A 24,273-nucleotide genomic window follows, 5' to 3' on the forward strand; every position below is an offset into this window, starting at 1 on the left:
AGACACCTCCTGCAGTTTAACATGGATACCCAACTCAGACACATTATACTGACTCTGAAGTTGCAAGTCTTTGTTGAACATCATTTGAGGTCAAGCAGGATAACAACAAGTTCCACCTTTTAACGTCTTTTGGTATGACGTGGCCAGGGATAAAACCCGCTCTCTGGCATTAGCATATCATGTATATAAACAAGACATAAAACATACGGGTAAGGGCAATATATCATAATAAAATGGAGATACAATACACTTGAGAACCGAGGGTAACCTAGATGTTTCCAGGAGGGCTTTGTTAAAAATACACTTGTAATACTTCATAAAGGTTTGTACTTGTCCTCCAATAAATCGATAGTTAAAGGCTCCTTAAGCCCGTTATTCATATATATCTACACACTACGTGCCACCTGGTACCTGAGTGTTCTTGCGTCCAACAGACATCCCCGTCCCTTGGTCTTCCACTTCAGCCATGTTGACCACTTCCTCCACCGGCAGAGTCGAGCCTTCCGAGTCAGAGTCATCACCCGCTGCACTGTCAGGAGCGCCCACTACATCAGCAGCTGGGAGGGTGGCATCCTGGCCAACACTGCATACAGCCATGGTTGCATCTTCAAGATCAGCAGCTGGGAGAGTGGCACCCTCACAAACATCATCTACAGCCATGGTAGCATCTTCAACATCTGGTGCTAAATCCTTGCTTCTTCGTCCTCTCTTCACTCCTCTTCCTCTCCCACTGTGTGACCCTTCCTCCATGGCTTCTACTTCAACAGAAGGTTTCTTCCCTTTGGCCGGTCTTCTTCCTCTGCCCTGTCTCGCAGGTTCTGGCTCCGATACAGCCACAGTGGCATCATCTACATCAGCAGGAACAGTTGGAGCTTCCTGATCCACAGAAGCCTGAGCCTTCTTCCCAAGGCCTCTTTTCCTTGCTGGCATGACCTCCTCTTCCTCAATGGCAACTGTAGCATCACTTTCTTTCACCTTAAGGCTGTCATCTGCAGATTTCTTCCCAAGGCCTCTTTTCCTTGCTGGCATTACCTCCTCTTCCTCAATGGCAACTGTAGCATCACTTTCTTTCACCTTAAGACTGTCATCTGCAGATTTCTTCCCACGGCCTCTTTTCCTTGCTGGCATGACCTCCTCTTCGTCAATGGCAACTGTGGCATCACTTTCTTTCACCTTAAGACTGTCATCTGCAGCTTTCTTCCCACGGCCTCTTTTCCTTGCTGGCATGACCTCCTCTTCCTCTATGGCAACTGTAGCATCACTTTCTTTCACCTTAAGACTGTCATCTGCGACTTTCTTCCCACGACCTCTTTTCCTTGCTGGCATGACCTCTTCTTCCTCAATGGCAACTGTAGCATCACTTTCTTTCACCTTAAGACTGTCATCTGCAGATTTCTTCCCACGGCCTCTTTTCCTTGCTGGCATGACCTCCTCTTCCTCTATGGCAACTGTAGCGTCTCCGAACACCTGAGTACTGTCGTCTGTCGATTTGTCCTCTTCCTCCACCATTAACGTAGCACAATCAAATGCCTGAGTTGCATCTGCATCTGTGTCACCTTTGGCAGAACCAGATACACACAGCGTTGCATCCTCCACATCAAACACCTGCGTAGCACCGTCGCCTGTCTTGTCTTCAATGTCCGACACAGCTACATCAGCCTCTTCAAACACCTGCGTGGCATCTTCTTGCGGTGTAGCATCTTTCTTTGCTTGTTCGGATTTCCTCCCTCTGGGTGCTCGGGAAGCAAGATTACTCGCTTCTTGGGCTGCATCCTCTTCAAAGACTTGAGTTGCATCATCGCTAAACACTTGCGTAGCATCATTGTCTGGTTGTTTCTTGGACTTTTTCTGTTTAGGCGATGGTTCACTAATAGCTAGGGTGGCATCATCGCTAAACACTTGCGTAGCATCATTGTCTGGTTGTTTCTTGGACTTTTTCTGTTTAGGCGATGGTTCACTAATAGCTAGGGTGGCATCATCGCTAAACACTTGCGTAGCATCATTGTCTGGTTGTTTCTTGGACTTTTTCTGTTTAGGTGATGGTTCACTAATAGCTAGGGTGGCATCATCGCTAAACCCTTGCGTATCATCATTGTCTGGTTGTTTCTTGGACTTTTTATGTTTAGGCGATGGTTCACTAATAGCTAGGGTGGCATCATCGCTAAACACTTGAGTCTCATCGCCAAACACTTGCGTAGCATCATCATCCTTTTTATTGGACTTTTTCTGTTTCGGAGAAGGATCGCTAATAGCTACAGTAGCATCATCTCCAAACACCTGAGTTGCATCGTCATTTTGATTCTTATCCGACGTCTTCTTTTGTCCTTTTTTTTTAGATGTTACTTCTTCTTCTTCAAATGCCTGAGTAGCATCCTCGTCCCCGGCTGGTTGCATCGCATCCTTTCCACCATCCCCCTCAAGTCCTTCGGGGAGATCCTCCGAGTCCTCCGAGTCCTCCTCCATGTCACACGCCAGCGTCGACGTCATCAACAGGTGACTTACATCTTCATCCATCTCCTCCTCCTCTTCCTCCCCCTCGAACACCTGAGTCGGAACCAATCCAGCATCATCAGGTTCCTCTGCTTCTACAGACTTCTGCTCCTGAACTATGAAGCTTTGAGTTGAGCCAGACCCACCCTTGTCGTCTGTCTTGGCTTCTTTGAGTTCCCCATCCAGGTCGTATGCAACAGTCGGGTCACTAACACGACCACTCTTCGTAGCTCTCTTGGATTCCCCATCCGTGTCCATGTCGTATGCAACAGTGGCATCAGTCACACGAGCCTTCGTAGGCTTCTTAGCTTCTCCTCCTGTGTCCATGTCATAGGCTTGGGTAGGAGCACACACTCGTCCTGAAGCTTTTGTCTTGCCAGACTTCTTTCCCTTTGTCTGTCTCTCCTTTTCGATGTCCATTTCATATGCCATCGTCTGAAAAGAAAGAGTTGCAGTTATCTTCATGGAAAAACATGGAAGCCTAACGGCCAACATGGTCAAGGTAATAAGCATGGAAATTAACAGAATAAATTTGATGCAATTAACAACATTCTGTGTTCAGTGATTACTGTTAATGTGCTTTCTGACTGTGCAGACTGGTGTTGGAATTGAGAGTGTGCATTCAGTTGTCTTAAATGATGCCTCTGTGTCAGGAAAAGACCAATCTCAAAACGCATCTTAACAGTCAGGCACCTTGTCTACAGGTAAGTGAACTTCTGGGCTAGAATGAGCAACACTGACCTTGACGCCTTGATCGCCTTCCTCCTCTTCCTCGTCGTCGTCGTCGTTGTCTAGAAGCACTGCCTGTGTTGGAGCGTTCAGGTCAATCATGACACATGACCCATCTGTGTCCGACTCGCTGTCCTGCACCACGGCCAGTGTCGGAGCGAACAGGTCAACCTTGGGGTCCTCCTCTGGGTCACTCTCCACAAACCCACACGCCTGGGTGGCGGCACACATCAGGTTCTTCGTGTCAGCAGGGTCGTCCTCTGTACACACACACAATCTCAGTAGAATACATTATCTTACCTCCATGTTTCAATGTAAATATCAGATTGGTTCTCAAGATATGAATAAAGTATGTATCCCGTCTTAGATGGAGAACAAATCTGTTATACCCCTGCACATGGATATCTCGGACAATAAATTTCTCTGCGAAGCATAAAACTGTGCATTGTTTACAAGTAAATGAAAGTCATGTGACGCAGAACAAGTTAAGCTCAGCTCCATCAAACAGCTGTTTTCTATCAATTTATATGATGCTGCTATAACTTATATCATCTTCTTCTGATACAATCTTAAGATCTAGCAAATCCTCTGCTGTTCCTTACACACCTAAGGGACACAACTCTGCATAGCCAATTTCATGCGCCAGATTCAGCCAGCCATGCATACATGGATGAGAATGTGATGTTTGTTTGTTTCTTGTTTAACATCTACACGGATGAGAATGTGATGTTTGTTTTTAACATCTACAAGGATGAGAATGTGATGTTTGTTTGTTTGTTGTTTAACATCTACACTGATGAGAATGTGATGTTTGTTTGTTTGTTTGTTGTTTAACATCTACTCGGATGAGAATGTGATGTTTGTTTGTTTGTTGTTTAACATCTACACTGATGAGAATGTGATGTTTGTTTGTTTGTTGTTTAACATCTACACTGATGAGAATGTGATGTTTGTTTGTTTGTTGTTTAACATCTACACGGATGAGAATGTGATGTTTGTTTGTTTGTTGTTTAACATCTACACTGATGAGAATGTGATATTTGTTTGTTTGTTGTTTAACATCTACACGGATGAGATGGTGCTGTTTGTTTGTTTGTTGTTTAACATCTACACGGATGAGAATGTGATGTTTGTTTGTTTGTTGGTTAACATCTACACTGATGAGAATGTGATGTTTGTTTTTAACATCTACACTGATGAGAATGTGATGTTTGTTTTTAACATCTACACTGATGAGAATGTGATGTTTGTTTGTTGTTTAACATCGCACTATTCCACTTTTGTGCAGTGACAAAAACAACTTAGTACGATCAAATGTTTATCATATACAAGACATGGCATAAGATTCGGGGGCTGACTCGGTGTAGTATAAAAAGGCAGCCCTGCGGGTTGCATAAGTAAATTTGAAATATATACGAAAATGATTTAGAACCCTGAGTGTAGATCTTAAAAGGTTATACCAGATAAGAAAGGTTGCCCTGCGGGTAATGTAATTTAGACACCCTGCGGGTCAGTAGGAAGGGTGATACCCTGCGGGTATGAGTGAAATGAAAATCAGTTGAAACGGTAAAACCCTTTGGGTATGAGTGAAAATGAAAACACTATTGAGGCCGAAAGCCATATAATGATAGTTTACAGAATGGTTGACTTGCAAAGCCCCTTCCAAGCCAGACCCTTGGTGGAGATGGGGATGGATGGAGGGTCGTAATGACAGCTGAGAGAACAATGGAAACAAGCTAAACGACGTTGAGGCTCTTGTTCTCACTATAGATAAACAAAATGATGCCACATCCGTAGTACTGAGCATACTCTGTAGAATAAATATTGCATTCTGGGATAGAAAATAGTAACTTGATAGAGAGAAGAAATGTGATCGTTCACGGATGATTTTGAATGATAAATGACAACTGAAAATAAAGGGAAAAAACCTTACGTAGGTGACAAATATATACTTCTGTTGTGTAGACATCAGTGTTAATAAAAGGTGAAAGGCTATGTTGATCGGTGCACAAACAAAAATATAAAAATTAACATTCAGTAGAAACTCAAACAATGAAATCCATCATTCAACAAAGCAGCCAACTCACCGTCTTCTCCGTCTGTGTCGGTTGTCACCATGAAAGCCTGGGTCGGTGCACCCAACAAATCCTGATCCCCTGAGGTGTCTTTCTCTGAAAACATGAACATGGCTCATCCTGTGAAAACCTAGTTGTTGTTGTTTGTTGTTTAACACCACACTCGGCAATATTCCAGCTACATGATGGCGGTCTGTAAATAATCAAGTCTGGACCAGACAATCCAGTGATTGACATCATGAGCATCATTAATACGCAATTGGGATACAATTACATGCACAAATCAAGCCGCCTAGCCTGACCACCCAATCCCGTTAGTTGACCCCTTACAACAAGCATAGCTGCCTCTTATGGCAAGCATGGTGAAAACCTAGAAACCATTGTCTCAGTACCAAGTAAAATTGCCACAAAGGATCATATTTTAATCTTTTGGGTCAGGTTTTTTTAATCTTTTGAATTACAGTGAGCGAGTGAGTGAGTAAGTGTTTACATCTTTTTGAACAGAATTCAAGTTGTATCATGGCATGGCAGCTTTATGTGTTAGGAAAGCCTGAAGTGATGCAGGTCTTAGACATTTACCACTTCGGTGTAACGAAAGAGCTCGGGTATGGCACTGACAGACCTTGAAACATAATCAGGGGAACCATGATTCGAACAGATGATCATAAGTTCCTGGCGTGCTCAAGGGACACAACTCTGCAAGCAAATTGTGACACCTCAGGCAACTGGACCACCTGTGCCCCCTCTTGTGAGTGAGTGAGTTAAAGCTTTACGTCACATCGGCAATATTTCAGCCATATCGTGACGATGTGCCCCCTCTGGATTTACAGGGGTTCTGGGTGACTAAATCCTCCAGGTTAGAGAAAGATGTACGATGTTTTTTAAGTATAGTGCACACTATTTTTCTCCAAAAAACACAGCTGTGTAGAAGGGGGTGCGCATTATACACGAAATAATGAGTTTTGATGTTTTTTCCCACATGGAAAGACATTACCATGAGCACGTAACACCGGAAATACCATGTCAACAAATCCATACTGAAGTACGCAAATTATTCATGTAATTACACTGTCTGGCTATAAAAAGTGTTCTTTGTATATCTGGACATATGTTTGTAACTTATTTCATTAATTTTATTCAAAATTCCTTTTAATATTGTTTTAATTAATTTCGGCGAAATCGTGTGTGAAGCGATCGGAAGATCGCACAACTCACCGTTATTATAAGCAACCACGGTCAGATTACCGCTATTGACGCCTTGAAACAAACTTTAGTTGACAGAGAATGGATACATATATCATAAATGCCATACTTTGATTCGGTAAAAGTCATATTTGTTTTTGTTAGACGATTCTATGTCAACACGTAATTCTCGCGATCACGTGCACGGGAGCCTTGACGGTGAATGGTCAGACTGGTTCCATGTAAAAAATATTACCCAGCAATAGCGATCAGCTGCTTCACTTAGGGTTATTATTATTTTAAATATGTTCAGTAAAAGCTGCATCTAAATTATTCCTGATAAAAAAATAGTTTCAGATACAATTTTTGCCGATCCTTGCATTAAAATACTGTAAAGTTATATCATTGGGTGTGTCTTGACCGAATCACCGGTAGATTCCAAGAAAACGTGTGTACAGCTGATTGCTGTGTCCGGCTTAGTTTACGAGAAAATACACAAGGTAATCTTAATCCCTGATATAAAACAATGCCTAGTAGAACAAAAAATACAATTTAAACGGTAAATCAACATGTCTTGTGATTTTTTATCTCAAATTTCGAATTTGTACTGACAAAGTTTCTCATCACCCGTTCGTTTGCCGGACTTCGCTGAAGGGGTACAGTGTAATTTTTATCTGCGCATAATATTCAAATTTCTTTTTTTCCAAAATATTGAATCCGCTAGAGGGGGGTGCGCATTATACATGGGTGTGCACTATACTCAAGAAAATACGGTAACAAAAATAGAGCCACAAGGCTCTGCAGCTCACCTGGCCTATGAAGATATAATCATGGGTTTCTCAATATGGCCGCATCGGATAAAGATGCTGTGAGCAATGTTTAGGGAAATCATAGCAAAGAACATTCAGAATCTGAAAATCAAGGAAAATCTCACTCGAAATTCAAATTGATATCTGGTAAAACTAAGACATGATAAGACCATTCGTGACTATATCTACCTTCTTCAAACATGAGTGTTGCCTGGGGGTTCACCTTAGACCCGTCACTGTCGTCCTCTGTGTCGGACTCGGGCAGCACTAGGGTTGAAAGGTCAGCTGAAGAAGCATAGAATGACATTTGTCTCACGAATGACGTCACATGACACTTGACAGACATGGCTAGTTATGGCCGTGTTGTTATTGTGTGAATTACAGATCTTACATGGTGGTCTGTAAATGTGTTTGTTGGTTTGTTTGCTGTTTATTACCGCACACAGCAATATCCCAGTTATATGTTGGTCGCTTGTAAATAACCGAGACAAGACAGTGATCAATACTTTGATAACCAGCAGTTATTACGAGTTATGTCCCTTCTATGCCCCGCCTATTGACCAATCAGATTCCACCTCTCATATAACTTGCATTTGTTTCAAACAAAATGGTGATGCCTAGTCAAGACGAACTGATAAATAAACAAAAATGTTTTTGTAATATAAAGAGTCTTACTTCGTGAAGTGAATCCAGACATATGAACACCTTGATTAAAAACATGAAAACATTTGGAAAATATCCATTGATGTTGATTTGGTGGTACACATGGTTTGCAAATCCTGCAAATGACGGAAATCTGCACAGCAGTTTATGAACCGGATGTCGATTTCATTACGCGATTTTGATTGGACTATGCATAGACTCATTATTGGAGCCAAAATATAACTCCTAGTTCGGCAAGGGTGGAAACTGGACTTTTATAGTCAGTTAACTCCCTTGCCTCAGGAAGATGCAGCCTAATGAGGAGACTGTGATGCAGTTCGTAGACATTACCACTTTGTTGAAACCCACGAGAATGGTCAAAACAAGCATAACAATCAGGATGAATTTGAAAACACATCATCTTTGGATTTGTCCCACCTAAGAAGTAAAGCAACATATGATGGTCAGAAGAGGCAACCAGATGGATCGGCCGGACAGGACAGGTACTTGGTTGATAGCGTGTTATTGTTCCCCGACGGTGTGGATCAGCTCACAGTATCAATCACTGGTATGACTGGTCCACAATTGATTATTGACAGGCTGCTATCAAAAAGCTGGAATGTTGCTGAGTGCAGCATTAAGTAAAAGCTTCCTTGATGTAAAGGGGAACTTAGCCCTATTCTGACAGATTCCAAAAGTGAGTGAGCGAGTGAGTGAGAGTGATATCATGGCGGGGGACACCAGAAATGTGCTTCACACATTGTACCCATATCGACAATGGAACCGTGGTCTTCGGTGTGACGAGCGATGTTCTAACTACGCCGCTACCCGAGCGCCCCAGATTCCAACAGTTTAAACATGGAACATTCAGAGAAAAGATGGGGAGGTTGCTTGTCACCTACCTGACTGATTCTTCTTCGGCAGCGGCGTCTCCCCAATGGTCAGATCACCTGCAACACCATCTACAACACACGTTTCCCATGCATATACTGCTTGTATACCAGTGTGCACAAATTTTTTCTCTTGTCTTGTTTCAATATCATCAAAATAACTCACCATGTGTATAAAATATCCATGACACACGGAGACCTTTGTCATTTTCCATTCAGAACTACCTGTTTTAGTCTGTTTTCAGTCGTACAATTGGGTATCTCATACCTCTAGTCGCACGTTAAAAGGAAGCCAGAAGCTGGAATGTAAACAATAAACTTGTTTCCGTCCGGTTGCGCACGCACCTCCCTGTGACATCCAACAAATCTTTCAGCGCGCCTCTGAGCTGGTCGCTCGAGAAGGACTTTCGCAATAGACTGCTAGTTTGTATTCTACTAGTACTTATCGTGTGTCTACAGTTGTTGTTCTAATAAAGTAATGATAATTTGTCTTCCCTGTAGACTCCTGGAATGTAATCCTTGGTAATCCATTGTTTGTGTTCAACACGTGTTTCACTGTTTGACTTGATGTCGGGCATTTGTGCCTCGTGTCAACGAAAACTGTCTAAAGTAGATCCTCACAAGTATTGTCCTTCCTGCATAATTAAGGACGGGTTTTCAACGTGTTCGTGGGACAAACGTTGTAAAGAATGTGAGCACTTGTCTTCTATCAACTTTAACTTGTATCTTCGTGCGTTGGCGAAGCGGGCTACTGACCAGCGCTACAAGCAGAGAAGGTCATCGGGTGGATCCTTGGACTCTGCACCCTCTACATCTGGCCCTGGGGGTGGCGCGTCGGCCACACCCAAGAAATCAGTTGATAAAGACCCGCCTCAGTCAACTTATGTTTTCGACAAGACACGTGACTGTTCGCCTGCTGATGATACTTCCCGCACGACTGATCTTCGTCAATCGGTTGATCGAGAGCGTCACTCAGCCACCCCCGTTACGAGGGGACCGGGTGGTTACAAGGACCACGGGGGGACTACGGTCCCCAGTCGGTCCGTCTCTCGTCCTACCAACGACGATCGGAATGTCGTGTGGGTCGACAGTGAACACAGATCCCTCTCTAGAAGTCGTTCCCGTTCACGGGACGACAGGTCGAGGGCCTCGTCGAGAGACAGTAAACGACACGAGGACGTTCGTCGCCTTCGTGGACGTCGTGAGTTCGTTTTGGACGATAACTACGATCGGGATCGTAGTACTTCTACAGTAAGAGATCGTAGCCCTCGCCCCCACGGGGACGTGCGACGTTCTCGAAGGGAGTTTTTTGGAGATCAGCGTCGTAGAGCTGATGACCGACCGACTTTGATAGCCCAGATCACAGCGGCGGTACTCGCCTCGACGGCGTCGACCAAGAAGGATTCCACTACGTCGGAGGTCCATGGACCATCGACCAGTACACCAGTTCCTTCATCTACGCCTACACAATCGACGTCGACGATGGATTTTGACGATAGCCCTCCTAGGCCTCCCAAAGACATTGAGTTGTTTGCTTGGCTATCTAACTTTCTGCCTGAGTTATCAATGATGCCGACAAACCGACGCGTGCTGGCTTTAAGGTCGGTGATACGCCACAGTCTCTTCAGTTTTCACCTCCCAATGTCTTCAGAGCCATGGCTCACGATATGGACCAGAACTTTGCCTCTGCTCTACCGGGACAGAGTTTCAACAAGCCGCCTGGTCGATCTAGTTACCCGATGTATGGCATGCCGTTTTCGTCACCCATGAGTAGGGACTTGGATTGGGGGCTACTCTTCAAGACACCAGCGCCCTCCAAGATTCTAGTAGAAGACAGGCATTTGGAATCCATGGACACTGCTGTTCGTCACCAGCTACAACCGCTTGCTATGCTGTCGACAGCGATCGAGGCCCTCTCAGTGTACTTTGAGGAGAAAGACCCCCTCGACGAGGACGAAAAGACGGTGCCATCAATCCTCACCTGTATGCAACGGTGGATCTCGGACGTCCTCGCCCAGTCCCGATATGTATCGGGCCAGATTACTACGGCACGTCGTCATGGTTACATCGCCTGCACTGACCTACCTGATCATCATGGCAGGACACTCTTACGGGCCCCGTGGTCATCGCAACAGTTGTTTGACGGTCGTACCAACGATGTTCTGGACAAATACTCCAAGGAAGCCGAGCGTGACATCATCATTTCGGCTTCACACAACATGTCCAGGCGGCCACCGGTTTTGAACGCCCCACGACGCCGTTATAGAAACGAGAATGTGCAACAGGCCTTTCGTAGGGACACGCCTCGACAGCCGTCCCACGAGAGAGATGCGGACAGAAAAGGTCGCCAGGTCTCCTTTTTCAAGTATCAGAGGGGGGGACAGAGCCAGCGGGGGCACTTCGATCGCAATTTAACTGACGTGTGCAGTTGTCCTGTCGCATCGATACTTACTTGTGGGTCGAAGAGCATTAAACATGCTGTTTTAGTTACCTTGTATACTGCGAGTTGCTCTGTAACTAAACTATACGTCGACCACTTCGATCGCAGTTCAACTGACGCGTGCAGTTGTCCTGTCGCATCGATAATTAGTTGTGTGTCGATGAGCATTAACCATGCTGTGCGTTCGTGAAAAACATTTTGTCTCGTCTGTGCATCTGGTCGAATGTTCTATTGTCACTACAGGGGTGAGGAACTTGGTACATTCGACGTGAAAGAGGTCACTTCCTGATTACTTTCCCGTCCCTCCTTCCAGTGTTCCGTCGAATTCTACCCAATTGTACGACTGAAAACAGACTAAAACATGGGTTTTTCAGATTAAAAACGATGTTTTATTGGTCTGTTTTCAGTCGTACGTTCCCATCCAGCCATCCCCACTGGGAAGTAATCCAGTCCAGTCCTGCTTGATGGCTTATTCTTCGAGATTTGTGGCATGTCACAGGGAGGTGCGTGCGCAACCGGACGGAAACAAGTTTATTGTTTACATTCCAGCTTCTGGCTTCCTTTTAACGTGCGACTAGAGGTATGAGATACCCAATTGTACGACTGAAAACAGACCAATAAAACATCGTTTTTAATCTGAAAAACCCATGTTTATGTTTGTTTTCGCAATACAGAAATCAGGAATGTTGCTCAGATTGCAGCATTTTAAGAAGCCATGTGTGAGTGAGTTGGATTTTACGCAATGTTCCAGCGATATCACAGCGGGGACACCAGAAATGGGCATCACACAGTGTTTGAAATAGACAGATGTGTTCTCAGGGTGATAGTTTTAAATTTCAGCCTGCATTTTATTTTAAGCTGTAGGCATGGTAAATGAATCATAACACTGAGATTGCTTGGTGAAACAGGGTCCAGCTTCAAAGTATTCCGCTTGATAACTCTTTCAACACTGCATGGCGGTGTACCGGCCACACACTGTAGCTACATAAAAATAATATATAGTTTCCTGAACCTACCTGTCATATTATTCATTTATTAAATCTATCACTTTTCACAATGTCAGAAAATATGTATTTTAATTTATCATATTTTATCAATAGATGAAAAATAATGAACTATTTCCCCCAATGTTATTGAAAAAATAACAATCTTGGACACATGCTTTGACAATTGAACGGGTCCATATCGAACATGTCACTGAGCAATATAACTGATATGAAGACGTTTCAAGCAAATTGTAAATAAATAAAATAAAGTAATAATAAAATCAACAAACATATTTCTAAAAATTGTCAAAGTTACATCAAAGTTACATTTAAGTCGAATTACATATTGGCATTTGAAGCATCGATTTTAGGCTAGGACCTCAAGTTTAATGCCAAAATATATGCATGAGAAGTCTTTGTCACAGGTCGTAGCCTAGCACGATACATCAACGAAGCTCCATATGTTAAACATACGTCATGTCAGTGAGCGGAAAGCCACTATTATCAGGAAACGATAATAATATGTGAAGATAGATCGTACTTAAAATTCTTTTTATCAGCATTTTCAGATTACTTTAACAATGAAAATAAAAAAGAAATAAGCTAGTGGATTGCTCTATTATGAATCTTAAAATTGCCAAAAAACGCCATAATTTTGGCTTCCTTGGTACTTAATCTGGACGTTATGAATGTGTTATCTTAAGTTTTTTTAATAAAAAACGAACTTAATTAAGTTATTAACGCATTATTTAAATAATGTGATAAGCATAACTTTCATATTTATAAATAGTAGGATTAGACCATTCAAATGGTGAATGATGTGTACAGTTGTGCCTTGTTTATACGGACTTCAGATATCCGGAAACCTCGGTTCCCGGACGATTTTCATTCAAAACGAAATAATTACTATATAAATTTACCCGTATATCTGGAAATTCAGTTTCCGGAACCGGACGGTCATTTTCATACACAAAACACTGAAATGCACACAAAATTGTCTGACTTATCCGGACAATACACTTCTGCTGGTTGTAATCCTTTGATTCGTGAGAAGTCAATTAACCAAGTGACACTGAGTTACGTTTGAGACGAGCTTGTTTATTGTACATGTAATCCCATTCGATAAATATGGCGTCTGTGGAGGTCAGAGGTCAAAGTTGTGTAAGTATGGCCTGTCAACCAGCGAAACGTAAGCGACACGCAGTTACAGCACGCGAAAAAAGGGAAATTTGTCTGTTTAAAGTAAAACACCGTCAGCAAGTTTAGAAACCATCAGTAAGCATTATGGCACTGAATTTGGACACACCATAGGAAAATCGACAATGGGTGACAGTTCAAACTTCCATGACAGACTTTTTGAAATGTGTATGAATAAAGATTGAGTGGATGTATCTGTTTGCTCTGTCATCTGTCATGAGTTGCATAATTGAAGGGAAGTAACTCTTCCAGTAAGAAGCTGGTTTCGGTTATACGGAAATTCGTTTATACGGACGAAATTGTGAAATGACGCAAGTGTCCGTATAAACGAGGCACGACTGTAGTAGCAAAGATGTAATAAAAGCTAATATTTCCTCTGATGTGATATCAGTAAACATTTCTGGTTGACTGGTTGTGTGTTGTAATTTATATAGCAAGAGTATGTCTCCCTGCTTCAGCTAAAGTGGTTGGGCCTATAGTTTTTCCCATGAAACGTGGACTTGAGCTTCAGGTGAATGGCTGAAGTCGCCGACTACAATGTACCAAAGTGTTACATGGCAAATCAACACGAACATGTGCCTCACCTGGACTGTCCGTCACACCCAACTGTGTGGGTTCCAGCATCCGGCCACTTGTCCAGGAGGGGCCAGTAGTAGACGGCTGTGGACGACAGTATCAACACTTAGAACTTCTCACACTGTGTCACTCTCCATTCAGCACAGATTCTTAGTTGACGTTGGAGAAAATAAATACCGGGATTTATTGAAGTTTTTCAAAAGGCAATATATTTGACCCGATTCGGCAGGAAATGTTGGCAATTCTCCCAAAGTTGAAATGAAGATAGCCCTGTTCAGGTTATTAATTTTAACTTGACATCGTTCATCTTAGCATATCATTTTGCATATGAGGCTTGCTTTGACAATAATGAGTGAGTGAGTTGGGTTTAATGCAGCTTTGAACAGTATTCCAGTTATTTCAGGGTATGTCAGCTTAATGTGGGAGGAAAGCCCAAGGTGATGCAGGTGTTTACCACTTTGGTGAAATCCAGGTTCGGTACTGACAAACCTAGAAACATAATCGGGGAACTATCTCACACAGGTCTATTAAAGGGTGTTCTGCATTTTTAGCCACTTCAGAAAGTTCCAATCTATCAGACATTTTGCTTTGGTGAAGCCCCAAACATTTTGTCAAGCGAAATTAATAAACGTGTGAAACAATTTTCGGAGTCCACCTTATCCAAACATTTAAATACCCTAGGATCCGGCTGAGTATTGGTCTTCAACAATCCCTGCTTCTCATTTCCACGTGAATCCAACTTTTATAATGTGATTACCGGAAGCACATGTTTGAAGAAAACATAGTATAAGAGATTGCTAAAGTTTGTGCAGAATTCATGAAGTGGGTGCAGAATTTATTAAACTTTACCACAGAATGTTCATTGTGTTGGGCTTGGAGTTCAGCAGTGACTGATATTAAGAGGGTATGGCATACCTGCGTAGGTTGAAGGATGTCGCTGCTGGCGTCACTCATGTCATCTTCTGCCGTCTTGTCCAACACTGGGTTGACATTAGCACTGTCAGATGCCTCAACTGTCTGCAGCATCGACTCTGAGCCAGTCTCGGACCCAGAGTCCTCAACACGAGGCACCTAAGTTCCAAACAGTTACCATGGTTACATGTACACAAACACACTGACTGAACTAACTCAAGCTAGGGACACCAGTAATGGGCTTCACACATTGTACCCATGTTGGGAATCAAATGCTAAAAACTCCTAGGCGAGAAATAGTACTAGTCAGAGATTGGCTTACAACATATATATTAATTTATTTCACTACTGACAAAACTCAAAGAAATACATTTGTTTGCATAGTATCTCATTATACTGACCCGTTTGGACCACAATGTAACATGTATTGTTGAACATGTTGAAGGCTGAAGGTATTGCCGAGTACTAGTGGGACAATGCAGACTTTGTCACTAGTCAAGATATTCCATCCTTCACAGCCCTGGGGCCCTTTCCACAAAGCGATCTTAGTGCTATGAAGACGAAACTCCCATACTTTGACATAGACTTACGACAGTCGTAGCGCTACCATTGCTTTGTGAAAAGGGGCCCTGGTCAGTGTTTCTGGTGGGTTTGGTATCAGCTAGGTGAGGTGAGGTGAAATTGGGTTTAACGTAGCGTCCAAGATTATTGCACTTATATAGCGACGTGCATGCTCTTGTGTGTGTGTGGCTGCTTGTACTAGTCCGGACTGATGCCGATTTATAGTGCTAGCTCACTGAGATGCCATGCCGCAGTTTAACATGAATACCCCACTCAGACACTGTTTACTGACTCCGAGCCGACCAGTCCTTGTTTTAGCCCCTTAATGCCGAGAGCCAGACAGGGTAACAACAAGTACCATCTTTTAATGTCTTTTGGTATGACGCGGCCGGGGATCAAACCCCGGACCTTTTGCTCTCCGGGCGGACCATCTACCACTAGACCACGGAGGCGGTCCCTGGTATCAGCTAGACATTGAGGGATTGCCGGCATAAGAAAATACCAAGTCTGTTCCAAAAATGTTTTGAGACTACTAGACTAGGTAAACCTGACTTGTTAGCATCATTTTTAGTTGAGTTTAGTGTTATTATGAGGACTGTTATTACAAGGTTCAAACAGATATGGAACACTAAAATTCAAGGCTGCCAATTGTCATTTTCAAGGCTTTTCTTAGTTGGGTTATTAGCCTCAGTCTGTCAATATGGTATTAAATCCAGCAGATCATACATAGAGTTGTAAGATCTTAAAAGCAGAATGACCATCACACATTTTCCAACTTATTCCAATTAATGTTCACACACATTAGTTTTCACCCAACAAAAACATTCATTAAGTCGGTCATGAATTGTTCAGGGTGTTTGGCACCAAATCTTACCACTGTTATAAATCACACTTAAATATCTTTGCCACATATTATTGTGAGCTTTGCTAACTTTGATTAACATGTATATGTCATTTTGAACAAATTCAATGCTTTTCAAGTTATTTTGGTGATTTTCATGGCTTTTCAAAGTTGACAATAAAATTCCAGGCTTTTCAAGAGGGACCTGAAAATTCTAGGCTTTTCAAGAGGGACCTGAAAATTCCAGTCTTTTACAAGCCTGTACGAACACTAAATTAGCTGAGCTCCCCAGGCCAAACAGAAGTTTACTAGACTCGGGCTTCAGACTAGAGGCTAAAGTCACAAATGTACCAGATATTAAAACTTTATCAGTCAGTTTCATTTCAACATTTACCCTGTCTGTCTCAGTATAATCCAATAAAGCATGGTGTGTATTTGGTGTAATAAATGCTTTTGATCCAAATACAATATCTACATGATTAAGCTATATGGAAGAATTACACTGTGGGCTGTGTAGGGGTCAAAAGATTAACTGTATTTGAAATAGACACAAGGACCTACGACGCTTTAATTTACCGATCCAAGTCACATTTTGGGGGGTTAATATGTGTCTGATACTGGAGAACAAAAACACTGGCAAACAACATATACCCATTTCGTAACTATGGTAACCTTTAACATTGTAGGACTGTGTAGGACATCAAGAAGTATAACAATTAGCCCACTGGGGTATCAAGAAACATTCTAGTAGCCCCAGAACCTTTGAAGGTGGACCACCCAACACGCAAAACTTATGCATTTCGGACGTCTTGGGGAATACAGGGGCATGCACCCTTTGAAGTTTAAAAAGCAGACTACAAATGGTGCAATTGGGAGCAAGAATTAAAGACCTTTTTTTACATATTTCTTGTAGCATTTTACATTGCATAAACAAGTTAAATGAATAGATGTTGTCAAATTGACAAGATAAACAAAGTCTGAACAATGTTAAAATGTGTAAACAAACGCTGATCCTTCAATTTAATCACCATAGACAATCTGTCTTGTAGGCCATCAGAATTTTGATAACCAGGGCCACAGGTCTACCATTCATTTCACACACTGGCGTCTGCCTACCTTCTGTGGTAGGAATGTCATGCACATCATGGAAAAATAAATTAAGTATTGATGACAATTTAGGGGTATTCAGTTTTTGTTTACCCACCTGCTTCTTCACATTTGGGCATTTAACTTAAAACATGTTTCGTAACAATCCCTGTAAATCATGTAAAACTATATGAATAGTAGTATACCCGTCTGCGTCTGTTTGCAGCTCCCTCTCTGGGAAGCCATTTTTTTGTATATGTTTAATTCTTTAATTACCAATCAGGGTCTAAGGCACGATTGCTTTTCAATTGGCATCTATCAGTATGTTTGTCGCAGAAGCTTTTCAGAATGTAACTGTCGGTAAGTGAATTTGGTGATTGATTTGCTTAGCTAACATTTTTAATATACGCAATCGTATTAACTTATAGTTATAATATACACATTAATTTTATTTCGATAGCGTATTTATAGTTTTTGTTGAGTATCTGATATGCTAGGATTGGATTTGTCTGCATATTTCAGTTTAATTTATGCCTATTTTGTATGTAAATATGCAGCTTATCTCGTGCTCTGGACTTACATCACTGCTGATGAGGTAGGATGCCTGGATATCAGCAAACACAAGAGCATCATTGTGGTTCAGCTCATAGCGGACGTTGGGCGTCAGAAACCGCTGAAATCACACAATGAAAAAAAGTCCTCACTATGGAGAAAGAGTGTCAACAGACACGTCTCTGACGATGAACTTGAACACTGAATACAACAGCCCAACACTTACTCCACCTCTATTGACGATCACCAGATAGACGGACACCAACATACAGACACACTGGAATCAGCCCTCAGAACACACCATCCCCCCCACACCTGTTTCCCCCAAACAAATGCCCCACTACGACACACAATTGCATGACAATCTCGTTTCAAACATATATACACCGATTATGAGAAGTAGAAAATGTTAGTTCTCAGAAAATAACATTAAACTGGTGGACCTTTTAATCTCCCGACCATTGGGCGTGAAACTTTTCAAAACTGACCGTCTGTCAGCAAAATAGACCCTCTCGTACTGTTGGGCAGATGGGTATTTTAAACTCTGTAATCATGGTACTTACTAACATTAAACTGGTGGACTTTTTAAACTCCTGACCATCTGTTGATATTTCAAACACTGTAATTACTGATATTCATAATGATTATCTATCACACAAGTTTCCAAGAAATCTGACGGTAAATCCTCAGAAAAGTGTGCACCGTGGATGCTGACTTACCCTGCCACGCCGGGTCTTGTTCCTGCTGCCGCTGTCGTATATCAAGTGACTGTCTCCTTGGATCTCAACACATGCATGCTGCTTCGACAGCGCCTAGGTCCCAACATATTACAAGACTAACATTATTGCAACTGATCAAGAATGATCAAGTATGCAGGGGTAGATTTAACATCAAATTTGTACGTAGCCAGCAGGGCATGCTTCTTTTTAAAGTCCCTTCTCCAAACTAACTGGCCCACAACTAAATGGTGGAGGCTGAGAAATGGCTGAACCTGAGATTGTGTAGCTTCTTAGCGGAGCTCTGAAATTTTTAGAAGACCTCACCCCTGAAACGCCTTTTCCTGCACTCTTGGCTTCCATTGCCACATTTTGTGGTGATTATTGAGCAAATAAAGATGTTGTTGTACACAACATTACAAAATGGCGTCCGGTTATCATTCTACCAAGATGATTGACATATATCTCTTTTTGAGTTGACCATTCACATGACCTCATCCCCTCTAAATATTTTGTCGGCCCAATTACAGGATTCACGAGTAGTGTCCAATTTAAAATATTACACCTACATAGAGAAAGGGTGAAGTTTTGACAAGACAGAAGGGCCATCTATGTTACGTTTCAGCAAGCCCTTTGTACTTTTAACTGGCCACAGGCCAACAGGCCATCACTTAAATCAACCCCTGTGAACGCAAAAGAATAAATGTAGTTTTATGCCACAACAGCACTATTCTTGGTACTTTTGCGTCTTGAATTAACAAGCCAGTGGTCTCGGACACCTTGTCCATGACCAAAGTTTGTTTATTAGTTATTTAACGCCACACTCGGCAATATTCCAGCTATATGATGGCAGTCTGTAGGTAATCAAGTCTGGACCAGACAATGCGTTGATTGACATCATGAGCATCGATCCATGCAATTGGGTATGATGACATGCATTAACCAAGTCAGCAAGCCTGACCACCCGATCCCGTTAGTCGCCTCTTACAACAAGCATAGTCACCTTTTACGGCAAATGACTGAAGAGATTAACCCTGTCAACAAGCAGACAAGGTACAGACACTAGTTATCTGTAGGATGACACCACATCCTGCTTCACATGCATAACACCCATATTGGGCATGTTTTCAATGTTGGGAGGTGCACAATATATTTATTTTTTTTCATGTGCATAAAAACAGATAACAATGATAACCTGAGGATACATCTGATGCTGTTTTCATTTGAAATTATCTGCTATCATAAATTGGGCAAAAACATTTATGTGGACTACTGAAAAGTTCTAGTTACCTTACTGGGGATATATACATTACAATCCTCTTGTCGGCCAACAATATTGTTACCTGAAAAAGTAAAAAGCTACTTGTAGTAAAAGTAAATGTTCTACACAATGACAAAAAGTGATATTACATGTTTTTTTAAGGATCCAAAAACGACAGAGTTGCTTCCCTTGGTAATCAGGATACAGAGATTGTGGGTTTGAATCCCAGACTGGCTCTTGGTGTCTCTTATCAATACCTGTGTCAATGTATTTCACTTAAAACATAAGAGTTGTGACGATTAATCAATATGTATTTGAATCACTATCTCTAGGTATCCGATACGATATATCGATATGGTTTCTATGTATCGATACAATAACTATACATTTCATTGAATAAATTAATCTGTTCTGAAACAAAATATTTACTTGTACATGTAATACAACCGGAAACGCTGTCTCGTGGACGCCGCAATGTTTGAGGTTGCTATGCAACGTTTAATCTTGTCTAGTCTCGCTAGTTTAAAGATTTTATTTTCTTAAAAACAGGCATGTTCAGCAGTAAATTGTGTATCATGATACATATCGAATCGAATCGTAAAGCAAATATCGCGATACATATCACATCGGTTTCAATGTGTATCGTCACAACTCTAAAAAACATCTGGGTGGGCTTTCACCCCAATTGGGGCGACATGTTGTGATAAACTACAAATACAAAACACTGTGTCAAACAAAACTCCCTTGCCAATGGAACAATACAATGGTTTCAAGGTTCTACAAATATATTTTCTTCAGGTGGCCAAAGAGATCACTGAAAGACACCACAGTTATTCATGTCATTTTGCCATTGTGAACAATGGTCAAAAACTTAAAACAAAGGCAACCAAAATTAATGTTTTCGACAGACCTGCAGGAACGACTACTTTGATGGCTCAACTCAGTATTAGTACCCCTGTGTACAGGTATAGAGGAGATCAGACACAGCACCCAAATTTCCTGATTGTAACGGCAACACATTGGCTAAATAGCTCCATATGCTAAGGATATGACATATTTACCTACTATATATTTCTTATTTACTTGAAACAGTATAACAAGTGTGAAGATAGGGTGCACGGCATGGTACTGAAAAACCTACAAACATGATCAAGGTGGCCCAGGATTCAAATCCACGATCATAGATTTCTGGCATGCCCAAGGGATGCAACTCTGCATAGTGCGGCGCCTTAGCAACAAGGTTGCCCGTGCCTCTGCCTCAGCTTAACCTCATATAGAGACAACATGCAGTAATGATAGTGTACCTCACCTTCATACAGTGGGTACAGCTTCTCAGGAACACCTTTCTGGCAACCAACTTTCAAATGAGCCACCTGCAGGAGGGTATTTTAATATGTTAAATATTTTAATAATGTTTCTGTACTATCCTGATTCATAATATTTTGTTCATTCCTAACAAAAACATGAATAAAGCATGGTGTGGTTACAAAAGACAATGTTAATTATGTACATGTAACGGATCTGTAAGCAGTGATAGAAACTAACAGGTTCAGTCCACTAGTCCTAATAATAACATAATCATAGCAAAACCATTAAAAAAAGGCAAAATTCTACTAGTCCTTCAGATACCTTAAAGGGGCAGTCTCAGGCTTCTTTCCGGCTGTCTAACACTGCCCACTAGGGCACACTAGCTGACAAGAGTTGATTTGCTTGCTAATGCAACTGAGCGAGACAAGAGACTGGGCTACAGTCAGTAAGGACAGCGTAAATAAACTTGGAGGCAATATCTATATACATTTCCAAACACTGATTGGTTACTGGTGATCGATGAAGATTTTGATCACACAAAGGGTGCATGTTAATTAATTTCTTCAACCTACACAAAAACAGACAAAAAGAAGGGTGGAAGCTCATCGGACGTCGTTCTTTGGAAATCAGGGATGAGAGTTATAGTTTAATAAAAAGTATCAGATTTCGGATTGCGTGTACAATATGATTGCTATTCCCTTGTTTGACATGTTTCCTGGTATAACCCTACACCTATGTATTTGTCAACACTCCCTTTATGATTAGTTAATGAATTCGCTACAGGTATAATCAGTGGTAGCACCACTCGGAAATTACCTGATAAAGGTTCCCATTTGTCATTTCTTGTGTCTGGGGTCATTATTCAATCTAAATCCAGGTTTGAAGTAGGGTGAAACATAGGTTTTGTAACGTAGCAAGAAACAATTAATCAGTATGACCAGCTGAGTTACCATGGTTACAAAAAAACAACATCCATCAAAGCTTAATATGGAAATATGTTGAATGATTAATCATTGTTATCTTGCAGTGGATTGTGAAAAGGTAAGTGTTTTCATTATTAGGTTTACTAAAGCAGAGAGAATACACCCATATCTGGGAGTGAAGCGACTACATATTTTTTCAAAGGAATAGCCGATAATATGTTAATTGATTGCTCACTGTCATCTAACTCAATGGACTTTTTCAAAGAACCGTGGACATCACGAAAGTAGTTGTCACTTGTGCTATCTCAGATGACCAATAAGACTTGACACCTATGTGAAACACCCGAAACAAACTTATGTGATCAGTTTGAGACGAATACAAGTTATTATATCCAGCAACGCTACATATATTATAAAATAACAGATTGTTACAAAGACATGACATCAAACAAGTTTCTTTGTACAGCTCCACCATATGGGATATTGTACCTTTATGTGGATATTCAAGGATACATTCCTTGCCGAATGTAACTGCCGAATATTATACATATAACTTTGGTCAGTTGTTAGACCAATATCTGCATTTTGTTTGCTGTAGCCAAAAAAACAAATCATTCTTGTTCCTTTATGTTTTCGTTGGGAAGTTCTCCGATGTGAGACACACAACACAAAGCCTTTTCATCTGCGGGTGTCAATATGTTACAGTCAATGTGTAAAATGTGGTTGACTCAGGCAATTAATAAAATGTCTAAATATTTCAGCCATTCTACAAATTGTAAACCTGTCCGTTTATTTAACGGATTGACTAAAAGATTATTAAAGGTTCAAAAGGGCTTAAAACATCACAATTGACAAATTATGCAAGGATTAGAAACCAAAAAATATAGAAATGAACTTGACTTTCGGGTTTTTTTTCTTTGCTTTCAGTCACTTGGTGATGAAATAAAACACCAAATGTTTGGAATTTGTTATCATAATGAAATAAATGGACAGATTTTTCAGTCAATTTGTATAATAACAGAATATTTAGGCATTTAATAAGTTGCCAAGGAGAATATTTTAGTCATTTTACACACTGACTATAACATATACACATGATAGTAAGCAATCTTCAGGTGAAATATATAGTTTGAGTTACAAGTCAATGTAGTGTAAACGAAAATCATACAAAACAAGCAATGACTCATCCAAACTTCATCACCATTAACCATGTTAACGATGCTACCCCCCAAGATACCTACATTTCCTTTTTATTTCCAAGAAAAAACTGTATCAATTGATCAATGTGATGATACACCCTTATACTATCAATAAAAGCAACAAATGCGCACACTGTTGGTGCAGTACAGGTTGCGAAAGAGTCATGATTTCTGGAATATCATCCGGGTTGTCACAGGGCAAAAACAAAAACGAAGGCAACAACCAGTCCTGGGGAGTTGCTGTAGATCAGTGCCCCTTTAACTATAGGGCAGTTTGGCAAGGACTACAGGACTATAGAGCCAATTTCTAACACTGACTAGATCGAGTTAATATTTGTTTGATTAACACATTGAAGTCAAATCTGTTATCTGACATTGACATCTATACTTACTGGACTTTTCTGAGACTGGGAAATGTTTTCATCTGTGTCATCCTCAAATTCATCCAGTGCTATGACTTGTGTTTGATCAAAATCCATGGCAACTGAAAATTTAACAACACTAAATTGGCAAAGACACAAAGCAATATACCCCTAAATATACATGCATAGGTGTGGCTGTTTTATACGTTAGTTGTCCCCGGAAACCATATGTCATAGCCCAATGATTCTACCGAAAAGTAACATTTATTACACATAGTCTAAACACTACTAGGCTAGGACTATTACCAGCTGTATGCCAAGTTTATGAGGCCACCTTGTTGCAAATGAATCAACAAACACTTTCGTCACACTTTTGCATGACAACAACAGACAAAGTGAAACTGACTATAATCATTCATTAATTCCATACAGAAATATAGTAAACGATCACAAGGTATGTTAAATTTACATTTCTGTCTCAGTTTTCGCTTCTTCCCACTTCGTACATTGCTCTTTCCCGCACTGGCTTTGCGCAT

General features: G+C 41.3%; 1 protein-coding gene across 4 annotated transcripts in view; it reads right to left on the bottom strand.

The window, feature by feature from the left end:
* Positions 1 to 24,265, bottom strand: part of LOC124133179 (mediator of DNA damage checkpoint protein 1-like) — a 37,876-nt gene extending 13,611 nt beyond the window's left edge. The window contains exons 1-14 of one of the 4 annotated variants that reach the window (XM_048400506.1): positions 24,207 to 24,265; positions 23,768 to 23,859; positions 21,255 to 21,318; positions 19,975 to 20,027; positions 18,688 to 18,780; positions 17,997 to 18,089; positions 14,932 to 15,087; positions 14,025 to 14,100; positions 8,830 to 8,889; positions 7,475 to 7,570; positions 5,307 to 5,390; positions 3,232 to 3,479; positions 1,011 to 2,925; positions 412 to 911 (exon numbers count right to left, since the gene is read on the bottom strand). In XM_048400506.1, coding sequence (XP_048256463.1) covers positions 412 to 911; positions 1,011 to 2,925; positions 3,232 to 3,479; positions 5,307 to 5,390; positions 7,475 to 7,570; positions 8,830 to 8,889; positions 14,025 to 14,100; positions 14,932 to 15,087; positions 17,997 to 18,089; positions 18,688 to 18,780; positions 19,975 to 20,027; positions 21,255 to 21,318; positions 23,768 to 23,854 — 3,525 coding nt within the window. In that variant the 5' untranslated portion in view covers positions 23,855 to 23,859; positions 24,207 to 24,265. Of the gene's footprint in view, positions 1 to 411; positions 2,926 to 3,231; positions 3,480 to 5,306; positions 5,391 to 7,474; positions 7,571 to 8,829; positions 8,890 to 14,024; positions 14,166 to 14,931; positions 15,088 to 17,996; positions 18,090 to 18,687; positions 18,781 to 19,974; positions 20,028 to 21,254; positions 21,319 to 23,767; positions 23,860 to 24,206 lie in introns of those variants that run through there. The other 3 variants (XM_048400505.1, XM_048400503.1, XM_048400507.1) reach the window with 3 other exon arrangements.
* Between the last annotated feature and the right edge of the window lie 8 nt (positions 24,266 to 24,273).

The sequence above is a fragment of the Haliotis rufescens genome, unplaced genomic scaffold, assembly GCF_023055435.1.
Source record: "Haliotis rufescens isolate VD_foot unplaced genomic scaffold, xgHalRufe1.0.p SCAF_2, whole genome shotgun sequence".
NCBI classification, from domain to species: Eukaryota; Metazoa; Mollusca; class Gastropoda; order Lepetellida; family Haliotidae; genus Haliotis; species Haliotis rufescens.